The sequence below is a fragment of the Amaranthus tricolor genome, chromosome 12, assembly GCF_026212465.1.
Source record: "Amaranthus tricolor cultivar Red isolate AtriRed21 chromosome 12, ASM2621246v1, whole genome shotgun sequence".
Classification (NCBI taxonomy): domain Eukaryota; kingdom Viridiplantae; phylum Streptophyta; class Magnoliopsida; order Caryophyllales; family Amaranthaceae; genus Amaranthus; species Amaranthus tricolor.
Genome location: NC_080058.1, coordinates 21,439,816 through 21,463,568, shown reverse-complemented (window position 1 = coordinate 21,463,568; position 23,753 = coordinate 21,439,816). Strand labels below are relative to the sequence as shown.

Genomic DNA, 23,753 nt, shown 5'->3' with positions numbered 1-23,753 from the left:
ATTAATTATTTAATTTGAAACTTTAATAAATTTGTTGTATCTTGTATATAAAATGTTGGTACATTTTTAATAAATATTTTTCAAATCAATATTAATTATTTAATTTGTAATTTTATCTTTGACAAATTTGTTAATAATACTCTCAACAATTGCTTATTGACTCAAAATACCGCCAACTATTATTTAACCTATTGCTCATCATTCAATAGGATTTCTCAACATCATTGCTAATGTTTAGCTAGTTAGTTTGGCCCGAGTTTTACGGAAATGAACTTAGGGGATGCTTTTGTTGTCTTAATGTTTTGGATATCGCTTAAGGATTTAATTTAGGGAATTTGAATTTTTGGAAAAGAGATCAAAATAATAAATAATTATGTTATATATAGCAAGCAGCAACTTTGCATGCCATAGATTTTACATTTAGTTCCTGTGAATACTAAATCACCTTGTTTTGCTGCAGATTTGTTGCCATCCCAATAGGTCAATAGCTAACAGCCTAACTAACGGATATTTAAATGTTTTTCTTTGTTGCAGTTTTTGAATGTTGTTTTACTATGGACTGTTGGAACGAGAAGAACTATAAAAGTTACTTAGCAGGCATAGTCAGTCAATTACAGCAGCAATTTCTTGATGCTGCGCTGTTAGTTTTCAATTTCCAGAAGTCGGAGGTGGAGAATGCGATTTCAAAGATTATGTCAGAGTGTGGTATGACCATAATGGACTACCCTAGGCATTATGAGGGTTGTCCTATCCTTCCAGTGGAGTTAATTCATCACTGTTTGCGTTCAACTGAAAGTTGGCTTGCATTGGGGCCACAAAACATTCTACTGTTGCATTGTGAAAGAGGTGGATGGCCAGTTTTGGCTTTTATGCTTGCTGCACTTCTGGTTTATAGGAAACAGTACACTGGGGAGCAGAGAACCCTGGATATGGTTTACAAGCAAGCTCCCCGTGAACTTTTGCCAATGTTATCTCCCCTAAATCCCATTCCATCGCAAATCCGGTACCTTCAATATGTGTCAAGGAGAAATGTTGCTTCACAGTGGCCTCCCTTGGATAGGGCATTGACTTTGGATTGTATAATGTTCAGACATATTCCTGATTTCAATGGAGAGGGTGGCTGTCGTCCTTCATTTCGTATTTACGGACAGGATCCTCTTAGTGATGAAGATAAAACACCAAAATTATTGTTTTCAACTCAAAAAAAGAACAAAGCTATACACTTGTATAAGCAGGTAATACTACTAACAAACATGACAAAGTGTACTTCCCGGTAATACTCCCTTCGCCCGAAAGATTTTTCTACATTTTACTTTTTCACACTATTCAATACATTGATTTAATCGTTAATATCTTTAACTATACATAATAAAAAAATATAAAAGGTTGATATTAATGATTCTTGCATTGAGACGAATCAAATAAAATCCCACTTGTCTATGTTTTAAGTTCTAGATTATGAATAAACTGTTGCGAAATGTATGTTAGGGACAGAGGGAGTATTAGTCTTCTGGTTGATATATCAAAGTTAAATTTCATTTGCATTTTTTCGCTCTATCAATTACATAGCCTTGATTTACCATGTGGATTTGTTTTGGTTCGTGTCGACGATCTTATATTGTTGGGATTAAGGCCTTGGCATTGTCATTGTACTGTGTTGTTGTCAATCGATTATTGTCTATTACCTCAATGCCATGGATCCGACCTAGATGGAGTTAGGGGGTCGGTTGTAAGCAACTTTTATCTTCTTGGTGAGAATAAATAGGTTTTTCCGATTGACTATTGGTAGCAAACATCATCTTGCAACTTCACATAAATAAGTGCACATGGTTTAATTTGGCATTCTAATTCAACCCATTATTCTGAAATAGAAGAACTATAAATCTTTAGCCCCAACAAATATAGTCTCTGTTTTTGTGGTTTGGAGTTTGAATTTGCACTCGTATCGTCTATATGTTAATATGTTTTTTCTTCTCTCTCCTATCTTTTGTACACCTCTCATTCTCCCCAGTTTTCTATTTTTCATTTATTAGAATATAATATGACGCTTCATAAGGCCTAGTGAATTTGTTTTATATGCTTCATTGGCTCTACTCGTTACTTGTCACATTTTATGTTAGTTGAGCCTTTCAATAGGTTATGTTCTCATTTTGTTGTTTTTTTTTTGTGATATTGTTAAATTCACATTTGCTTCTATTTCCTTGATTTTTTAATAGCACTGTTTCTCGAGAAAATTTCACATGAAAAGGCGAAGAAGTGTGGCTAAAAAAGTAAAAATTGAGGCTGTATCATTTCGAGGATATCTGAGCTTGGTGATAATGTTCTGTATTCTATCATGTATTTAGTTTGTTTTGCTGTAATCTCTCTCCTTCTCCACAGCTCACTGGTTATAATTGTGTTGAGTTGTCTGTTATTGTGCCACATGTGTGCCTGTAATTGATACCTGCTTTACAATCGATTATGAACGGCATTTATGTTTTATATCTTATCTGTCTTGCAATAATATTTCATGCTTTTATTGTTTCTATTCTAAATTGGTGCAGGCAGAGGCGGAGCTTGTTAAAATTGATATCAATTGCAATATCAAAGGGGATATTGTGATTGAGTGCACAAGCCTTCACAAGGATTTGGAGCATGAAGACATGATGTTTCGTATTGTGTTCAACTTAGCTTTTATAAGGTCAAACATTATAATGCTTAATCGAGAAGAAATTGATACACAATGGGACACTAAGGATCACTTCCCAAAGGACTTTAGAGTAGAGGTTTGTTTAGCAACGGTTTGTTTATCTGTTTGTTTAATATCTTTTAATGCATTTTCCACCTGTCTAATGTTTCTGCTTACCGTTCTATTCCTTTTCAATCAGGTTCTGTTTTCGGACATGGAGGCTGCTACATCTACTGTTACTGCCAAATCGTTGTGCTTTGAGGAAAAAGAGGGTCTGCCAGTGGAAGCCTTTGCGAAAATTCAGGAGTTTTTCAGTCATGTTGATTGGTTAGAATCAAAAACAGATGCTTCTCAAAGTATGATAATAGAAGTTCCGGTCTCCCACAATTCCCCCGAACACTTTGAATTTGCGACTTTGCAAGTACTACCTCATGATGAGTGTACTGACCCAGTGCGAAGATCAACGCTGCAGGAGTTAAATGAAGAGCTGAAGTCTACCATATTTTGTAATCCAAAGGAGTCAGAGAATGAAGGCTCACTTCATAAACTTATGTTAAAGGATTGCAAGTTAAGTGCACAGATGGATAAGCCTCAGAACTTCAATGTTCGGATGGACCAATATCACCCGGAGGCAACGGCTCATAAAGATTTTGGATCTTTTACTACTTCATGTGTTTCCCAGAATCAGTATATAGAGAGTGGTGGTGATGTAAATGGTGGTAAAACAACATCAGGGCTTTTAGAGTCGACCCCTTTTTTGGCACCATTACCCTCTATGCCTTCTCAACAATTGCGTCTACAAACTCAACCAGTTGGGTTACAAGAAGATTTGGCTTATAAACATACTCATTTCGGCCTTGAAGACTATTCACCATCAGCATTTTCTCAGTCATCTCCAACTGCTGCAGCAAAGGACATCTCAATTTTAAGTGGCAGACTTTTGCCACCATTAGCGACTGTTAAAAAGGCAGATGTTGATCCTATCCTTAAGGGTTCAAAAGTGATTTCCAGTTATCAATTGGTAAACTCAACTTATTCTGTAAAAACACCTTCAAGAAAGGATCATCGTTTTGAAACATTAACTTCAGCATTTCCCTCACCTCCAAGACCAAGTTCCATTCCAGTAACACAAGAATCCACTCTTGGATCTCCAGCTAGAGCAGAATGCTCTCTTCCTTGTGTACAGCTACCTTCTCTGGCAAATGAAAAGCAAGCTACTGGTAGAAGATTTTGCTCATCATCTCTCTCAAATGTACCTACTCAAACTTTAGAAAATAAGGTAGAAGAAACTGAAGCGGTGCCATCCCAGCCTCATTTTGAACCACCATGCAAAAATAGTGCCGTCATGTCTGAACCTTGCCCCCCTGCACTTTCTCCTATGTCTCCTTTAAAGAACTATAGAAAAGGTGAAACTCCTCCTGCCCCACTTCTGCCCCAGAAGTTGGGGTCTTCAAGGTCATTTCCAGCACCACCTCCTCCTCCACCTTATGGCCCTGGACTTGAATCCTGCCAAACACAAAACTCTTCTTCTGTTCCATGTGCACCTCCACTTCCAGTTAATTTTGGTCAAGGACCACCAAAGATGGGTTCTAGTACAGCTCCTGCACCTCCTCGAAGTTCTCTTAATTGGAAGGGAAAATATTCATATTATGCAGGATCAAAAAATTCCCAAACCAGAAAGCTAAAGCCATTGCATTGGTTGAAGCTGACGAGAGCAGTGCAAGGGAGTCTGTGGGCTGATACTCAGAATTCTGAAGAAAATGCTATGTATGTAGTGATTGTAGTTTTCTAAAAGGACTTTAGTTATGATGTATCGTGTCATACTCTGTTGAATATTTCCAATTAGGTTTGGATGCACATTTGAGGTTGTTACTTGAATAATTATGCATTATCATGAGTAAGTGTAAAAGTTAAGTAAAAAAAATATTAAAAAGGTAGCAGCACATCACATGTGGCACAAAGGGAGAGAAATGTAAGTAGAGTTAGTGGAAGGGGGGATCATTCATGGGTTGGGCGGTGTGAATTTTTCATATCAAGTAACAATAAGATATGTTGTGGACAGTACAAACAGACATGAAATTTTTTTGAAGATAAAATAGAGTATATTGTAGGATTTTTACAATTGTGACAATTTTTGTTTTCTATTTTTGTAGTGCTCCTCATTTTGACATGTCAGAATTGGAGAGTCTCTTCTCTACTTCAGCTCCAAATTCAGATCTGGGAGGTATTCACAGCAAAGCTGGACGTGGTCTTGGAGCACCCAAATCAGATAAAGTGCAACTGGTAATAGTTTGGAATTTTCATATATTTGGTTAATATGGATTAGTTCTGTCGGCATAGAAAGATTGGATAGGTGATATGATACTTATTGCTTGGTTACTATTGCAAATCTCTTCCTAGAACGATGATGATATACACCTAAGAGTTGTCCTTGAATCCCACCTGAAAACATTGCTTTGTGGCTCTTTACACACCTCAAATAGGAAAACAAGAAAAAAGAAAGAAGGATTATGAAATACGTTAGGTAGTAAAATGTGCTAGCAAGGGAAAATAATGTAGTATATCTAATCACTGACACCTATGCAATGATGAAATTCAATGGTTAATTTCGTCATTGTAATAATTATTTTTGGAAAGGGAGTCTTGGCGCATCGGTTTAGGAGTCATCATGTGACTGAAAAGCACAGGTTCAAGTCATGGAAGCAGCCTCTGTATTGTAAGGTTTGCTTACATTACATCTCTGTCGTGGGACCCTTTTCCAAACGCCTTGTTGTGAGGAGGGATTGTTCACTGAGCCGCCCTTTAAAAAATTTCTTTTTGGTAACAGTAACATTTTAATTGTCGAGGGTTTTAGGCATTACTTCTCATTCTCTTAATTTCTTTTTTATTTTTATTTTTTGGTGGTTTGTGTGATACATCCTATTAAACTACTCATTTTGAAAACTTATAATGGCGTTGGAAGCAATGATTCTCTCAAAAGAGGGGGCAAATTTGACTTGAGTGACTATATTCAGTTAATGGCATTCTGTTATTTGTCGCTTAGTTATACTGTAGGAGAGGTTTTGCCGACAAGGAGTAGGTAAGTATGCCTTTTGTGTTGTGAGATCATTCTCTGTGGAGTGTCAAGCAACTCAAATTGCTTGGAAATTATTCTTCTTACAATTTTCTGTTATTGCAGTGCTGGACATCGTTCAAGCTATGTGATGATATGAGTCCAAATGCACCTAAATATGACAGTTTTGAGTGAATGGATTTGTTGAATTTTGAGGATTAGCAAAAGTAGCACTTCAAGATTAACTCAACTGCTCAATACTGCTAGGTTTTAGGCTACCTAACTAAGAACACGCTCAAATTAGGCCCTATATGTAACAACTCGATACTTACTCAAAGGTCAAAGTTCAAAGATATATAGTTTTTGAGACACACTCACATTCATGGATAATAGTTGTTTTTTTTCCCCTTTCATTAGCAACACTTAGTTGTTCGTTATTCCCACGTTTATGCCGTACTCTTATATCACCGTTGTCTATGTTCCTCCACTAATTACAAGAATTAAAAACTAGAATATGAGCTTGAAGTTGTCTTTTGAAGTTTTGTGCTCCCATTTATCTACCTTTTGGTGCTTTTATGCTACTATTGCCTCTTGTTCATCTAAACACTATTAGCTTCAAAACTTTTCATTATTTATATTGCTTATGATGTTGATTTTCATCTAAACACTATTAGCTTCAAAATTATAGACATTAAGTTGGACATATCAAAATAGCACGTTCATATATGTTTCATAATAACCAAGTGTTTGACCCTTTGCTCTATGATTTGCATCATTCGGAATTTGTTTTTTTTTTTTTTTTGTTTCCTTTCATGAATTTTAATCTTTGTACTTACATATCCTCATACTTTGCAGATTGATCATCGGAGAGCGTATAATTGTGAGATTATGCTCTCAAAAGTTAAAGTTCCGTTACAAGAATTGATGGTATGTTAAAGCATGAGTTGTTTTAATTGCACATTTGATGTGCGAGAATTATATGTACAGTGGGCATATTGTCATTAAATATGTATGTAATAGGGCACTTTTGTCCTGTTTGATAATACTCTTTAATTGAACTTACAGTGTTCAGTCCTTTCGCTAGAAGATTCTTCATTGGATATTGATCAAGTGGAGAATCTCATAAAATTTTGTCCAACCAAAGAAGAGATGGAAGTGTTGAAGGTTCATTTTTTTTCTTGATTGACTTGTATTCTAGACCAAGTTTTTTTCAAATTAATTGTACGAGTTATACTCTACCTCAAATAGTTTGAAATTGGATTGATGCTTTGGCATAGTTGTTACACGAGTTATACTCTAAATATAGTTAGCTCCTCGATAATTTTCTTAAACGGTAACATTATCTTTATTCTAAAGTCTTGTATGAATTAGTCCATACTAAATGGTGTTTACCTTTTCATTAAAGAATGGATTCAAGCGATTTATGTAGAAAATAAGGGAATATTAAGATTGATTCAAACTATTTAAGTGTGGACTAAGACCACCCAAGACTTACCCATCTTTATCTAGTTTAATTAATGTAGGGTCGTCAATTTCTCTGAAATTTGCACTTTTTAAATATTTGCAAATTAAATAAATGCTGATGTATATGATTAAGCTTTCTTTCTGGCTGATTCTTGCTTACTATTATCATGAACTAAGGGATACAATGGAACAATTGATAAGCTTGGGAAGTCTGAGCAGGTATGCTATTTTTCAATATGCTCATTGCTCTTTCTTGCTGGACCTTCACTAGTTCTAGAGCCTGTATTATGTATGGTTGTTATGATGCTTGTTTTATTGATGTCTTCTACATGTATTTGTGCTTTGGATTTAAGCTTTTAGAACATACTAATATTAAAATTTGGAGGCTAAGATAATGTATACATCATGATGCAAATAAGATTTATGTAGAGAATCCTGCCTTACATATTTAATATTAATTTATGCAGAGAATCGTGAATTAATTACGTATAAACTGTATCAATACAAATATTCAAACTATTGTGATGATTCTGAATGAAGCTCAAAAGAGAGTGAAGGGAGTAATAGCATATCTCAGTTCAATTTTTGTAGGACAATTCACCTGTATGTATCAACACTAACTATAGATGGGTCAAACTGAAAAATGAAGTTTTTTTGTTAAAATTTAACATTTTGGGCTGACTTAATTGATTTTCGCATTATCATGTGAACTCTAAGCAACGTATTGATATGGCCATAAACATCCACAACCAATCTTTGAATGTTACACAAGCCCGTCAATTGGATTCAGCAAACCTTAAAAAATTTAAAATTAGTTTATCTTTTACATAATTAGCTGTTATGAAACCTCTTCAACTGAAAGAAAGAGACAAAGTGAACAAAGTTTATGATGTGTTATTGTGGCAATGTGATACTTCCTCCATCTCTTTTTGTTTGTCCTTGTTTCCGTTTCTGTCTGGCCCTTTCGTTTGTCCCTATTCAAATCTTTCTTAATTTGACATAACCTTTTTATCATTGTATCCCCACTGCTCCACTTTTTGATCCCATTCCCACCTTCTCCCACTTTCTCAATGACCTCATATTCCTTGTTACGTGCAGTGTATCTAAAATATATCTATGGTTTTTTTAATAAATTATCGTATTTATTGCTACTAGTGGACCACTTCTGATCTTAACTTGATGGCTCCCCTCCCTTTTTTGCCCTGTATTCTGGTTTAATGATGATCTTGTACCATTCTATAACAGTTCTTTCTTGAATTAATGCGAGTGCCTAGAGCTGAAGCGAAATTAAGAGTTTTTTCCTTTAAGATGCAGTTTCGTGTTCAGGTCAGTGGGTTAGTGATCTCTTTCTGGTTAGAAAATATTATTTACTCTGGAGAGTTTAATATGTAGCTCTTGATCAGGTTTCTGATCTTAGGCAGAGCCTCAACATTGTGAATTCTGTAGCGGATCAGGTAAGTATTATGTGTTTCTTCTTTCTTGTGCATTTTCTTGATATATATGGTATGCCTACTGTGAGTGATTTCTTGTTGGATGTAGCAGCTTTTTACCATTATTATGTAGTCCTCAAATAACCTTTAACTAATTTGTTTGAGTAATGTGTTACATTTTAATGTGTGCTTGATCAATATCTTCAGTTATTACAGTCATGCTGAACATTCTTATTTTCAGGTCAGAAGCTCAGTGAAACTCAAACGAATTATGCAGACAGTTCTTTCTCTGGGTAATGCTTTAAATCAGGGTACTGCTAGAGGTATATTGTAATTATCTGCGTCATTTTAGCAACTTTAGATTTCAACTTCATTTCATCTAGTGCATGGCAGTTGGAAGAAATGCTTCTTCATCGTATAGGTTCTGCATACTATATATTGCACTTTCTCCAGATGTAGAGAGTAGCTTGCTGGCTTCGAGTTTGTGTATAATGATTTCCAGGTCCTTGGTATTCACATTTTAGGATGAACATTAGAAGCAATGTACAATACAATACCAACAATTTCTTTCCACGATCAACGATTTCCGTCTATAATTGAAAATGTGAATAAAGATGTTGATGTTTTAGGTTAAATTTTTTTCATCAATGACATGACGTTATCTTTGGCCCCTTTTGTATAGAGTGAATGGGTCTGATGAACGGGAATCATAGAGGTGGAAATTTTAAAACTTTCATCAAGTCTTTTGCCATTGCCTGACTTTTGTCCTGACCAGCTTGTTGTTCCTCTTTTTTTGGTTTATGAAACTTTCAAATCTATGGCTGTAGAAATTTTTACTCATGTGTTCACCTGCCTATAGTTCCTTCTATTTTTCTATTGGAGTTTTGGCGCAGTTTCTGAAGATATCTAACAATGGATAAATTGGTTACATCACAACTAAATCAGCAACATTTCATTACCCCGATGCCACTAAGTGACTCCCACCTAGTGTGGTGTTTGGGAAGGTCGGATGTTTTTATGCTGCAGAAAATTGTTTGATTTGATATACCTCCCCTATATCTGAATCCTCACTAATGAAACCATGTGAATCTTAAAAGTAATGATCAATTCTTTGTTTGATATAGGCTGTAGGGGGAGCACTGTTCAATGATAGTAGCTTTTCTGAGACATTCTTATCAAATGATACCTTTCTCAAATTCTAAAAATTTGATGCTTTGATGTTCTTGAGTTAAAAGATATATACTTCCAAGGTTGATTTGACTTATGTGCTATATGGACTGAGCACTTAACTTCTTAATATGACTTCAAGAGAGAAACTATAATGTGAGATGGTCAATTTAAGTAAACAGCATTCAAAGGGTCTTTTTATTAGACAGACACGTTACATTTGATAGCCTTCCACAAGAACCTGTACCCTTCCACTTTAAGTTCTTTTCTGTTTCTTCACTTCTGTTCTACTTCTTCGTGCTAGGCTCTGCTGTTGGTTTTCGTCTTGATAGCTTGTTGAAGCTTACAGAAACTCGTGCACGGAATAACAAGATGACGTTAATGCACTATCTTTGCAAGGTACAACTGCATTCCTAATCTTTATAAGAAATTATTATATAAGTTCTATACATATGAATCTATGTGAGTTACATAAAAGTTAAAACTGGACAGCAAATTGGTCCCTTTATAGACTATCAATCTTTAACCCTTAAATGTTTCTCCTTTGTAATTGTGACAAAAGTTATGAATAAGTGTCTATACTTTTTAGTCTCTATTTTTATGCCCGTTTTAGAAATAATAATTTCAGATAAAAGCTAATATATTTAGATAAGGGCTTCTAAGTAGAGATAAGATAATATGTTCATATTAGTTAATATATGTTCATACAAGTGTCTATAAGTAAAGATTACTTAATATAAAGTTCATACAAGGGTATATTCCAAATAAATTATGTAGTTAAGATCATTATGCCATGTGCACTCACTCCACAAAGTTAATCATGCCCATGTGTGCCACTCGACAAGCCTCATTGCTAGGTCAAGTCATGCTTTCTCAATCATTAGTTCTTATCCATTGGATGGACACCTTTCTTGAACGCCTTGATGAATGTAACACTCTATTCTAGTTTTCTAAATGCTCTATCCCCTCCTCTACCTGTTTGAAACTCTAATAACTCTAATATCCAAGGCCCACTTCAAAAGATGTCATGATCATCCCAAAGTCTAACTTGGCCTGACTTTGAGCGTGTCCTTCAGTTAGTCCTAACACAGACCTTCCCTTTTCTTGAGCCTCGAGCTACTCTTTGCGAGCATGTTTATCTTCCCAAGGACCTCTGCATGTGTAACACCCCCATAACAAGGCTAACCAACATTGAAATAATTTTTAATATATATATATATATATATATATATATATATATATATATATATATATATGTATATATATATATATATGTATAGAGAGAGAGAGAGAGAAGGGTGTTGAAAATGAGAAGGGTAAGAAGCACTTTACACCCTTGATTTCACTAAGATAATAAATCTAAGGTCACGATTGAGGCAAAAACACATAATTGTAAAAATCACTATGTTACACAGAAAGATACCATGACATTAATTTGAAGAATGTTCTTAATTTATAACATAGTATCCTTTTTTATGTATATAATGACAAAACAAAAATCCTTTTCATCCTTCTTATTTTAAATTCTTCTTATCTGATCCTATATATATATATATATATATATATATATATATATACACACACACACACATATATATATATATATATATGAAGAAGCTCAAGTGAGAACTATGAAAACCATGAGAACCAATTTGCCTGACAAAAAAGTATTGTTCGAGAAACAATTGCTTCCCAAAAAAGAGAGTTGTAAAGTTGTTAAAGAGGAAAAAATTACTTTGGGTATTCATCATAATCTCATTATAATAGTTATGCACTAAAGTAGTGTTTACGGCATTGATAATGAATTTTTGAAGCTTGTTGCTATTATAATATTAATGTCATGTTGTTTTAAGTATTATATATGTTTTCAAAATGATTTTTAAGTTTCTTAATGAAAGTGCACCTCACCTACAAAAAGCCTATGCCTTCGCCAGCACCTAGGCTCTAAGGACCTTTTACCTTCGTTTTGCTGATGAGTGATAATGATACTAGGTGATTTCCGAGAAAGTTCCAGAGCTTTTAAATTTCTCGAAGGATCTTGATAGTATTGAACTAGCAACAAAGGTACACTTCGTAGATTTCATTGACTTAAGTTTTTGACTTGCACTCGCTGACTGCGAAAGTCAAAGCAGATCCAACTCAAATTCGTGGCAGAGGAGATGCAAGCAATTAACAAAGGACTAGAAATGGTAGTGCAAGAACTGTCAATGTCAGAAAATGATGGCCCTGTCTCTGAAAAGTTTCAGAAGGTACTACAATTGATGTTAGAGAATGTCATATATTTTGCTTTATCTGTGCATATACATAAATGTAATATTCTTGATTGATATCTTGAATCGCAGCCATAGTGAAAAATGTTGGACTCGATCGCGGTTGTAGTTACACTCACGAAATCACTTTAGCAGTCAATATTGTTGGTTTAATGGTTAGAATGCAGCCTATTGCTATGTTGTCTGGGTGCGATTTTGTACTATGTTTGTAGATTCTTTTTCCTTAAGAAACTTAGTTTTATTAGCATATCACAAGTGAGATGTTGGAGGGTAACATGCCACTGTAAATTATACTAAATTTGTAAATTGGCTGGTTTTGTTTTTCCCTTTTTATTAATGGTCCACCAAATATCGTTGCTTGGTTAATGTTATGGACCCAAGCGAAATTACGGAAACCACAAAGATGAAATCCGAAGGACTCTTTACTTATAGTAGGCGGAAAAGAATAGACTGAGTTGGCATTTATATTTTATATTTTTGTTTGTTGGTTTCTGTTTTATACCCTTGTATATATAAGGGGCTGTTAAAGTTATTTTTCATGTGTGTGTAATAATCGGTGAAAACCATTTAAGGAGTTTCTTGTCTACTCGAAGTTCCAGTGTGAGATTCATCTCATTTTTCAATAGAAGTTCTGAGGTATTCTTTTAATCTTCTTTTGTGTTTCCTTTGTGTGAAGACCATTTGCAGGTTTCTGTCTTAAGAACTGGTAGTAGGTTTGGTTCTTTAACTGTGGTATCAGATGGGTGATCTTGGGCGATTATGGCACCTTCCTAGGCAAGCCGATTGGACTCGCTTGAGGGCAGTATTCAAGACATGCGTCTCAATTTATAAGGCTTGGAGGATCGTCTTCAGGATTTCTCTTCTTTGAATGGAAGTACTCAAGGGAGGTATCAAGCGGAATAGAATGCAAAGCATGATGAGTTGCGTTTTGTCATGTCGTTCTTACCTCGAAATTAAGACGTTGGCTTTGGTAAAAGGCAATCAAGATTCCTTGTCTCATGAATCAATCTTTGAATCTTGACAAGAATGGTCATGACAACAGGGATAATGTGGGGCATCAATTCCATCAAGACCGTCGTTTGTCCTCCCCTCTTGACGAGTTGGCAGTCTTTTCCCAACTCTGACAACCATGGGTCGACGTGGCGGCATAAGAAGTTGGTCCCATCTTTTCCATTGATACTAGGACGTAGTCCAAAATGGAAGCGCCACATGGCTCGAGTGTGGCGTCAAAAGAGCAAGGGCATATAAAGTTTTAAGTATAGTTGGTTATTTATACAGAAGGAGATTCTATTTTGGATTATGTACTCTCATAGGATTTGGGGTTGCTAACACATGGTAAAAAAAAAGTAGAAACTGGTGACTTTTAAAGCCCGAGTAAATGCAATCTAAAGAAATATGTATGATTAAATGGTCGAGATTGAAAGAGGATAGTGCTAAAGCTTTCCCTGAAAAAGTTTATGAAGAAGAAAATTGGGAGATGACTTTGGATGTAGAGGATACTTGCACAAAGATGAAAACTTACATCATTGGAATAACTATGGAGATTTTAGGAGAATGAGGTGGTAGTTTCGTAGTAAAGAATGATGTTGTGCAAGATATGTATTGAGAAGTAAAGACGAATGTTAGGACATGTGGAGGGGCAACAGAGGATTTTTCAAGGACAATTGGCCTTGATTAAGGCTTAGCCCTATGCCCTTTTTACTCTCTGGACAGTTCTGGATGAGATAAATCGATCGATTCAAGGAGAGATAACTTGGTGGACGTTGTTTGTTGATGACATTAATTTCTTAGATGAGACCAGGGTGTAAATTTTAAGTTAGAATGATGGAGACAAGAGTTGGAGTCACAAGGTTTCAAATTAAGTCGAACAAGACCAAGTTAATGGAGTGTTTTAGCACAAACACGGTAATGAGAGACATCGCTTTAGGGGGATGCTTCAAGTACCTCGGGTCCATATTCAGAGTAGTGGAGACATCCAACAAGATGTAACCCATATAATAAAGTGTGGGTGGCAATATTTTGTGATCGAGGTGTGCCCTCAAAGTCGAAGCGTACATTTTATTGAACAACCATTAGACTGGCACTACTTTATAGATTAGAATGTTCCACTTTTTAAAAAGAATTATAGTAGAAAAAGGAGAGCGGCGGAAATGTGAATGCTTCAATGTGAGATTAGGCATACCTTGGGAGATAAAATTTGAAAGGAATATAAAAGAGAGGGTTAGGAATTGCAAATATTGAGGAAAATATGAAAGAAAATCGTTTAAGATGGTTTGGGCATGTACAAAGACGGTTATTAGCCAACTAGTAAGCAAAATAGAAAGTTGGAGCTCGTGAGATTTAAAAAAAACTGTGCGAAAGACCAAATATGACTTGAAGTAGTGGAAAATTATATGAAAAATCTGCACTTACAAATTGAGATGGTAAAAGATTTGAATGAATGTAGTTGAAGAATCCATGTGGTCGACCGTTGAAAATGATGTATTGGTTCATGTAGCCAATCTCTATCTTTTAGAATCAAGGTTCTAAAATTGTTGTGTTGTGATCCAAAATCAAATAATCGAATCTTAACAAATTAACATTATAGAATAAATTCTTAATCCCATTTTCATTCATCAATTATTTATACACAATTACAAATGGTCTTAATCAACTCTTAAATAATAAGGGGAGTGGTTTTAGAAAAATAGGACTAAGGTCTATGAAATTCTATGTGGTCGGTGGTGGGCTTTGAAATTCCCTGGTATCAAGTTCTTGTGAGTCTATGTAGTTGGGATGGACAGGATTTTGAAAGTCCCTAGTATCACGTTGGTGTCCAAAAAAATACCGAAAGTCTAAATTCCATCCCAAATAGTCTGAAATTATTGACAAATTAGTTTTGATCAAAGATGATTTAAATTATTGACTATTAGTTTGCGTGGAACAATAAACCCCGTGGCTTCACTAATATATATTTCTCGAATAAATAGTTTTTGCCTAGTGAATGCATCTACATTAACATTCCATAACGCCAATGCTATTAAGTTATTGCACTTAGGCACCCACCTAAGCATGGTTTGAGTATTCGATTGGATGTTAGAAGCCTTTTTTGTAATACAAAGTTGTTTAGTCTATTATAATTCGAAACCAAGATAGTATCGATGATTTGTGTTTCCAAGAATTGAGTAGTAAATGAATCTAATAAGATAAAAGTATTATTTTTGAATTTTGTTGAGATTACACCTTAGGTAGCATTTATTTTATTTAGTTGGAATATATGACGCAACTCATGTTGGGCACTGAGGATGCTAACTGGAATACTTGCGTGCTAATTTAGATTTTTACTTTTAAAACTATTAGATTCACTGGTAGTATCCATTGATTAAGAAAGTTGTTTAGCCTTTTTTGTATAGATATACGATCAGATCAAGTGATCAACTATTAAAGAGACAAGGAAAACAAGTTAAAATTTATACATGATTATTGATTATTGTGTTCTTAAGATACTATTGATAGACAAGTTGTAATGATGGCGTCTAACTTAAGTCAGTGTGGACTTCAATCGAATTATTTTCGTTTGGTCTTTCAGAATCTGAAGCAATTTCTCTGTTCTGCTGAGGCAGAGGTTCGCTCGCTGGCGTCACTTTATTCTAGCGTTGTAAGTCTACATATTCTAAATCTTGGGTTCATATCTTTTGTTTGTAAGATTTTACTTTTGACTAATATATACTTTGCAGGGTAGAAATGTTGATGCTTTAATAGTATACTTTGGGGAAGATCCAGCTCGTTGCCAATTTGAGCAAGGTATGACTGCTTCGAACCAAACTATGAATCTACTGTGTTCTTAATTGGTATAAACAAGCTGTAGGTTGACAACTTAATTGAAGAGAAGTGGTTCTATTTTGAATTTGATAACATGCTTCTTTTTCACTAGTGCACTGTGGTGGTGTGATTACTCATAATTTATGGGATACAAGTAGAAAATTGAAGCATTAATCCCAAAACTTCCCAAGACCTTGCTTCTTTGGTGACTTCTCTGAAACAATGCTGCTATACTTCCACTACCAATCCATAGTACCAGCCCCTCTGTTTCTCTTGCTCTGTGTAGTAGGCTAGCAGCATTTGAGCCTACCAAAATTTACCCTAGTTCATGGCATTGTGGTCATTACCAAAACGTAGCACTGGTTCCGTGGTACAAGTGTGACTTGAGTCAAATGATTTGACTAATTTGTTATTCGAAACTTGAACATGGGAGAATCCCATGCTTCTATGGAGAAAATATGATTTTCGGATTAAGTAATTTGTTGGTTTACTTAGACACATGCTTCTCATGCTCAAGTATGTTCATGGCTTATTTGGTTTAGTGATGCATGGAGTTTGATGAGGCATACTTAAGTTTCCCAACATACCCTTGTCAAAGCTTTGGACTGTTGTACACTCGCCTAAGACCTAGGAGATAGTACAAGGAAGAAGGAGATGAGGCTGAATAAGAACAGAGCAGGGGTATCTTAGAAAAGGGCTTTTTGTAATTTTTGATCTACTTTTTGAGTAAAAGGGTTTACTCTTCTCCGAAGGAAAGACTCATTAAGGATTTTTTGTGTTTTCTTCAGCTATGAGGTTACATTTCAGGATGAATTACTGTCTTAAATAGGATAGCCCCGGTGTCGGTAAGGAGACAGGAAAGTAAAGGTTTTGATGCAATTGTGTTAAGAACTGGAGATGCTGAATAAGACTAGGTTGTACGTTGAGGGTGTGGGACGGGAGTTTAACAGGCAAAGGAGGGAATGCTATGGGTTTAAAGAGAACTATTGTGAATGAGCTATATGATGTTTGGTGAAGAACAAGCAACAATAAAAGCACAAAGAAACCACACAAAAACAGAGCAACAACAATGGAGAACAAAGACACAAACTTTATGAGGTATCTATGGATACCTCCCCCTCAAAAAAAAAAGATTACTTTCATTAATATACTCAACAGTATATTCATGAAAAGCCACACAAGCTTTAGGAACAACCTCTCAAAGCAACGACCTCACCTTTTTAGTGGTGGTCTCAGACAAACTCACTAATACAAGAACTCTAATGGATGAACCCTAGTTGCCTCTTGTGTATTAGCCTCTCTCTACTGATTTTCTAGCCTATTTGACCCTTTATATAGCCCATAACATCATAAGAAAACCCTAGGACTAATCCTTAAAGCCCACATAAAATACCCGTATAAAACAGAAATGAGTCGGTGTATGTCTGAGCAAGTATTCTCGACCAGTCGAGCGAGTCCTCTGAACATTTTGAGCATACCTTGGCAAAACCGCAAGCAATGCTTCACTTGAGCCTTGCCTTCACCAAGGGACACCAAATCATCATCATTTATCACTTCATTAAGTGACCCAAAGCATATACTTCCATACTCCATTGCACACTCATCATCATTCTCTATTGTAAGCCATTGAGTATTCAACAAGATAATCAAAGCCATCTCCATTATAATGAGAGTTGGCTCTTGCTCTAACAAGAACAGCTAGGTGTCTGATGCTAGAATGAAGAAAGGAATAGAGGGGATGTAAAAACGAAACCTTGATAAGACACGTCACACTATAATGAACTACATGGATAGCTATGTATAGGACAATACTAACACAACAGGAAAGAAACTAAACTTTAGCCTAATACACAGATTGCTAACTAGTATCAACAAGGATAGATGACCTGTCACATTAACAGCTGGTTAAGAGGTTGAGTAACTGCTCAACTGACTGTAACCTCCTGATTGGAGGGAACAGGATCAGCTTGGCTCCATTCTTATTTGTTCGTGAGGGAGGTTGAATAACTCCCCTTGCACTCTATTTTGGTAACTCCTCTATGTGAGGACATGAGTGAGTTTTGTAACTGTCCATGCAACCTGACAGTTCTTTCAGGTAACGTCCAGGGTAGTCTGTTCACTGATGCTTGCAACTGCCTGTCCATTGTTTTTCTGTAACGCCCTGGCCACATTCTACCACGATCGCGGGAGGTTGTAACAGCTGGCAAGATTCAAGGGATGCTATATGTGTGCAGTTGATTCTTGTTTGACCTGCTTTCAGCTTGCTGACTTTGTAGTAACATAACATAGCTACCCTAAACTACTGATCAAGCTAGATAATAGTTTGCTAGTACAACCTGAAATAGAACTCTTTAAAAGTTCAGAACAATAATCAAAACTAACACACCATATGTAGCACACCATGTCTTTGGAAAGGTTAAAAATACAAAGACAGAAATCAAAGATCCTAGTCTATGAAACTAGTTGGGATGATCTTTGACTTGAGCTGTGGTTGACTTTGAGGGTGGGTTCTCATTTTCAACATGTACAAAATAAAGATGCATTGACTTTGTCTTGGAGTTGTGTGTGAATTGGGACATTGAGAAACTATCATTATATAAAACTTAAATTAGTAAACAGTAAACCTAACCTCCTGTTCCTGAAGACTTTAATTCCTAGGGGATTCAGAAGAATGGCTTTTGGTCAGGGGTCATTTTCAGTCCCCCGAGAGTGGTCTAGAGTTGGAAATAATTTTTCAAAATATATATATATATAATTTATTTTACTAGCTTTAGTCTCGGTAAACACTTGATGAAGATGCAGCTTCTGATTGCTCTTTATGCAAGTGATTAGGTTGAACAGGGATTTTAATGATACATCATTAACATGCATCTTACTGTTGTTTATTAGTTGACTTCTAATTAGTTGCAAGGGAATTTGGTGATTGGAATGAGGTAGCATATGTTTCTATGACTAAATGAATAAGCATATTTCAGAATATTGTCATAAAAAACACTAACATGTTTTAGGCTCGCACATATATCTTATTCTTGTGTCATGTTCTGCTGTAGTTGTCTCAACTCTAGTTAATTTTACACGAATGTTCAACCGAGCACATGAGGAGAACTGCAAGCAACTTGAGCTTGACAAAAAGAAAAAAGAAAAAGATTCAGGAAATCAAAAAGGTTAAGATTTCAGGACAAATCTGATATGATGATACTTAGTTGCTCCAAGTGTGGAAAAGGGAAAATCAGATGCCTCAACTCAACTCTCAAGTGAAGGAATCAACTTCAAGGTTGCAAGGATAGGATTATCTATCTTTCTCGGTGCAGCTTTGACTTATTTATATTTTGTGCTGATACACTAACACAACCCTTCCAGTAATTAAGTAGCATGGTTACGGCCATGGCCAGGGTGGTGGATCTTGGCCTCTACACAAAAACTGTTGAAGATCCGTCATTGGGCGTAGGTGTTTCTTTCGCCATAATGAGAAGCTAAGGCAGATACCCTTTGTAATCCTTTTTTTTACTTTGCCAAATTCTGATAATGAGGCTGTGGTATGCGACAGGGGAATATTATATGATGGCAGACATGTCAACTACTAGTGTAAATGAGTTTACAATAAGTTGTAGTTAGCAAACCGTACATCATACCAATGTAAATGAAATAACAATAGGCATAAGCATTGTATAGAAGAATCAAGGATGTTTACTTTTTTATTTTGTTTCTTATTTTTGATTTACATTGGAGATGTGCTTTCTAGATAGATTGGAGGTGTGCTCTAGTTAAGACAGTTGCTGGTTCAAATAATCATGTAAAGCAAAGTTATATTGATGAGAGTATGTACATCATTATAATTTCAATTCTATTTGTGACTCTGACCCCAAAGAATTTGTTTGCAATGATTTAAAGAAAGTATTTTAATAATGTAATTTTTTTTCGCCTCTTTTACGGTTCACCTTAATGTCAATTAATGCAAAACTATCTAACATTAAATTTATACCATCACATTTGTATGGGGTTGAAATGGAGAAAATATGAGATGGGAATAGGGGCGAATAACATAATTGTATTAAATTGAATAGCAGGGGGAGATGATTTTAAGAAGAATCATGTATTAGAAACAACAAATATTGAATTTTTTCCTCGTATATGAATTACTAGTATAGAAATTCATACGATGCACGAATTTCTTAATATTAATACACAAAAGCATTTGTTTTTAAATAAAAATGTAGTTATATTATCGTTATTAAGTTTTAATTTTTTTCATTAGAATGTAATAATCAACATAACATTATTATAACAATTTGCTATTGGACCATTGAATGTGAACATTGATTAATTTACATATATAACTTAATAAAAATATTTAAAAACAAAAAAAACAAAAAAAAAACATAAATATGTTCTACTTAGAAATCACATTAGTTTACAATTATTTCTTTTTGATCAATACTTTAGCGAAAAAAAAAATTTACATTCTTTTCATTGGCTAGAGTAGAGATGAATAAAATTAAAGAATTTGACGTTAATAATTTGAACTTTGCGCAATTTGCTGAGAATAATCCGAATTTTGAATTATTTTTGTATAATCCCAACTTTAGGATGTATTTGTTGGTGGCATACCTTTCTAAATTTTAACCTAGGATAGTAGATCATCTAGGTAATCTTCAATAAAAAAAATAAAAAAAAAAAAATTCTATCCACCACTCTTCCTGCACTAGCCTCAGCCCCATGCCCACCAAACCCAATTACCATGCCACAGCCTCATCCCCAACCACATTTGAGTCATCATCACCACCCCAATCAAAATTTAGCCTACCCAATCGAATCTCTAGCCCACCCAATCGAAACCCTAAGCCAATCACCACCTACTTGAGTCGCAGTCGCAATCGCAATCGCCACCTAATCAAAACCCTTGCCCCCCCAAACGAAAACCTAAGCCACCCAATCGAAATCCTATCCTACGCTAGTGAAATTGTTGGTGGTCTATTGGTGTGTTTGGTGGTGGCCGTTTGTGAAGGTGGTGTTCGAATTATTGGTGGTTGTTTGGTGATAATTTGGAATAATTAATAGAAAGATTAAGATTAAAAATTTTGAATCTGTTACAATAAGTATGTAGATGCAATCATGGAAGTATGTTCATGGGGCACAAGTGATTACTTAAGAAATCTATTATTGATGTCTAATAGTGTCTCAATACCTGATCAATTTCTATGGGATAAAACTTGGCACGCACTATCAACATATATTCTTCGTAAACAATGACTAAATATTATCCATACCAGGTATGTTGTTATTGTTATTTATTAACTTAATAATTAATATAGTTATATTTTAATACATGAAATTTATACTTTTATCATAAACACAAAAATAATTTATTTGCACACCAAAGTCTTTTGAGATCATGAGCAACATTAAATATATATGCAGATGAGCAAGTATTTGGAATTTCTATTTGTGCTACGATCAATTCAATGTGTAATGGTACCGAGCCTGGTACCAATTTGTGCGCATTATTAGAACGAACGTGCCTAGTTATATGGGATGAAGCACGAAAGATGAGCAAGTATTTCTTAAAAGCACTATATATAAATAAGCCATTTGCAGGAAAAGACATTGTCTTTGGAGGTGATTTTTGACACCTTGTTTCTATCATTCCAACAGGGTCACGACAAGATATTGTATATACATCACTTAACTTATCATACATTTGGGATTTTGCAAAGTTTTAAGGTTGACCAAGAATATATGCTTGCAAAATGACATCAGTGATGTTGATGAAATAAGAAAATTCCCTGATTGGATTCTAAGTATCGGTGATGGACTTGTTGGTGGACCAAATGATGCAGAAACTACCATTGATATACCTCCTCACATCCTATTAATGTAGGATTAGATCCGATAAGGGCGATAGTTGAAACCACATATCCTAATATACAAGAAAATTTATTAGATATGACAGGGCTATTTTAGCACCTACAGATGAAACTGTCTCACGAGTTAATAATCATGTGTTATTCTTTATATGTGGAGAAGAAAAGATTTACTTCAGTTCATATAGCATTAGTAATTCTAATGACAACGCTGCTATAAATGTATTCAATTGAGTTTTTAAACACCCTAATTAAAATGTTCTGGTCTACCAAATCACGAAATTAGATTGAAGATTGGATTGCCTGTGATGTTGCATTGTAATACAGATCAATCAGCTGGTCCGTGCAATTGGTTGTTAATCAATTGGGAGATGATATTATAGAGACAAGCTTTCTTTCAGGCTCTAATGAACAAGCTAAGGTCTTTATTCCACGTATAACACTTACATCATCTGATTCATCACACTTTTCTAGTTCGCCTCCAAAGATGACAATTTCCTTTGAACTTATGATTTGCAATGACCATTAATAAAAGTCAAGGTCAATTTTTAAAGAATGTAGGGTTATTTCTGCCTAAACTAGTATTCAGTCATGGCCAATTATATGTAGCTATATGACGCATGACAACAAGGCAAGGATTTAAGATTCAACTATAACACCCCTATGTTTTATAATAATAAAATAATAAATGATAATACATGTGAATAATATTTAATAGCAGCGGTATGTAAAAGTAGGGTGTCCCCCACACTTAGAAAGTGTAATGTGTCAAAAACAATTAAAACTAATATAGTTTTAAATAAAATAAATGTTTTAACGCTAATTTATCTAAATACACTTACGACATATAATCTACGCCGTTCAACACTCATGCATTAAACACGTCAAAGAACTTGACATTACTAGGGGAAAACAAAAACACAAAACATGAACCATTTCTCAATGAATAGTTACTCTAACGTGTCAAACTAGTTATACTTGAAAACGTTTGACTTTTAAAGTAATTTTTGAGATCCACAAAATCTTAAAATACTTTTATATAAAAATATAATCATATAGTATAAAACACTTGAATTGTCACACTTTTTAAATACTCATATAAAACATTTGAATCGTCACACTTTGAAAATTTATTGACAATATTCATTTATATAATGTCATAAAACTAACACATTTTTTTTCATGGACTACTAAAAAGCTAATCCACTTAATACTTTAGAAAGGTAATTTACTTTTGGCAATATAAAACATGTCACATTTAGATGCACCAAGGGCTGACCTACCTTACACAATCCGGGGCAAAAACATTTATTATGTAAGACAACTTACATAAACCAATAAAAATACGTTTTTAGTGACATAATAATACGAAAGGTTTGTTTTCGTTTCCAAATCAAACATTAAAAATAAAAATTCATATATAACCAAACTAACCAGCACTATTGAAATTTGTTTCATAAATAATAATACCACTTAAAAGATCTAATGAGTAAATAATAGTAACAAAAAAGACCTAAATATATGTATGCATTCTATACCAAAGAAACCCAATAATAATCACCGTCAAAATTAATATTGCCATCGTCTTTGATATATATAATATTTTTTTTATTTGCAAAATCACCATTTTCGAACATGAGTTTGAGTTCTAGAAATTTCTATCCAAAAGACATAGAAGTATTAGACATAACTACTCACCTCATAATAGAGACTATAGATGTAATGGAAAGAGATTAAAAATGAATCAGCCGAACAAACACTTAACTCTTACTTTCACAAATCGTGGATCCGACGTCATGACTACTGATATCCTAAATATTACTAAATACTCTACTTACTATAATGAAAAATAAAAATGTGGAGGAGTACCCAACTTCTCACCATAATTAGAGTATTTATAAGGGAAGATAGGGAAGATGATAGGACAAGTTAAATGATGAGTTCAACCAAACACATAGCATGTGTTTCAATCGGAAATGAGGCATCACTATTCTCATAATACATTATTATACAAGAATAAGTAATGATAATAATAATTAA

General features: G+C 34.7%; 1 protein-coding gene across 1 annotated transcript in view; it reads left to right on the top strand.

Annotated features, from left to right (window-relative positions):
• LOC130796859 (formin-like protein 18) overlaps window positions 1–19,802 on the top strand; it is a 30,888-nt gene extending 11,086 nt beyond the window's left edge. Inside the window, exons 2-17 of the mRNA XM_057659274.1 lie at window positions 535–1,235; window positions 2,544–2,765; window positions 2,868–4,435; window positions 4,822–4,951; window positions 6,576–6,647; window positions 6,786–6,884; window positions 7,362–7,403; window positions 8,430–8,510; window positions 8,588–8,638; window positions 8,856–8,937; window positions 10,086–10,180; window positions 11,774–11,845; window positions 11,914–12,030; window positions 15,620–15,688; window positions 15,768–15,834; window positions 18,903–19,802. Of these exons, the coding sequence (XP_057515257.1) occupies window positions 535–1,235; window positions 2,544–2,765; window positions 2,868–4,435; window positions 4,822–4,951; window positions 6,576–6,647; window positions 6,786–6,884; window positions 7,362–7,403; window positions 8,430–8,510; window positions 8,588–8,638; window positions 8,856–8,937; window positions 10,086–10,180; window positions 11,774–11,845; window positions 11,914–12,030; window positions 15,620–15,688; window positions 15,768–15,834; window positions 18,903–19,021 (3,587 nt within the window). The 3' untranslated portion in view covers window positions 19,022–19,802. The remainder of the gene's footprint in view (window positions 1–534; window positions 1,236–2,543; window positions 2,766–2,867; window positions 4,436–4,821; window positions 4,952–6,575; window positions 6,648–6,785; window positions 6,885–7,361; window positions 7,404–8,429; window positions 8,511–8,587; window positions 8,639–8,855; window positions 8,938–10,085; window positions 10,181–11,773; window positions 11,846–11,913; window positions 12,031–15,619; window positions 15,689–15,767; window positions 15,835–18,902) is intronic.
• Window positions 19,803–23,753: the final 3,951 nt, after the last annotated feature.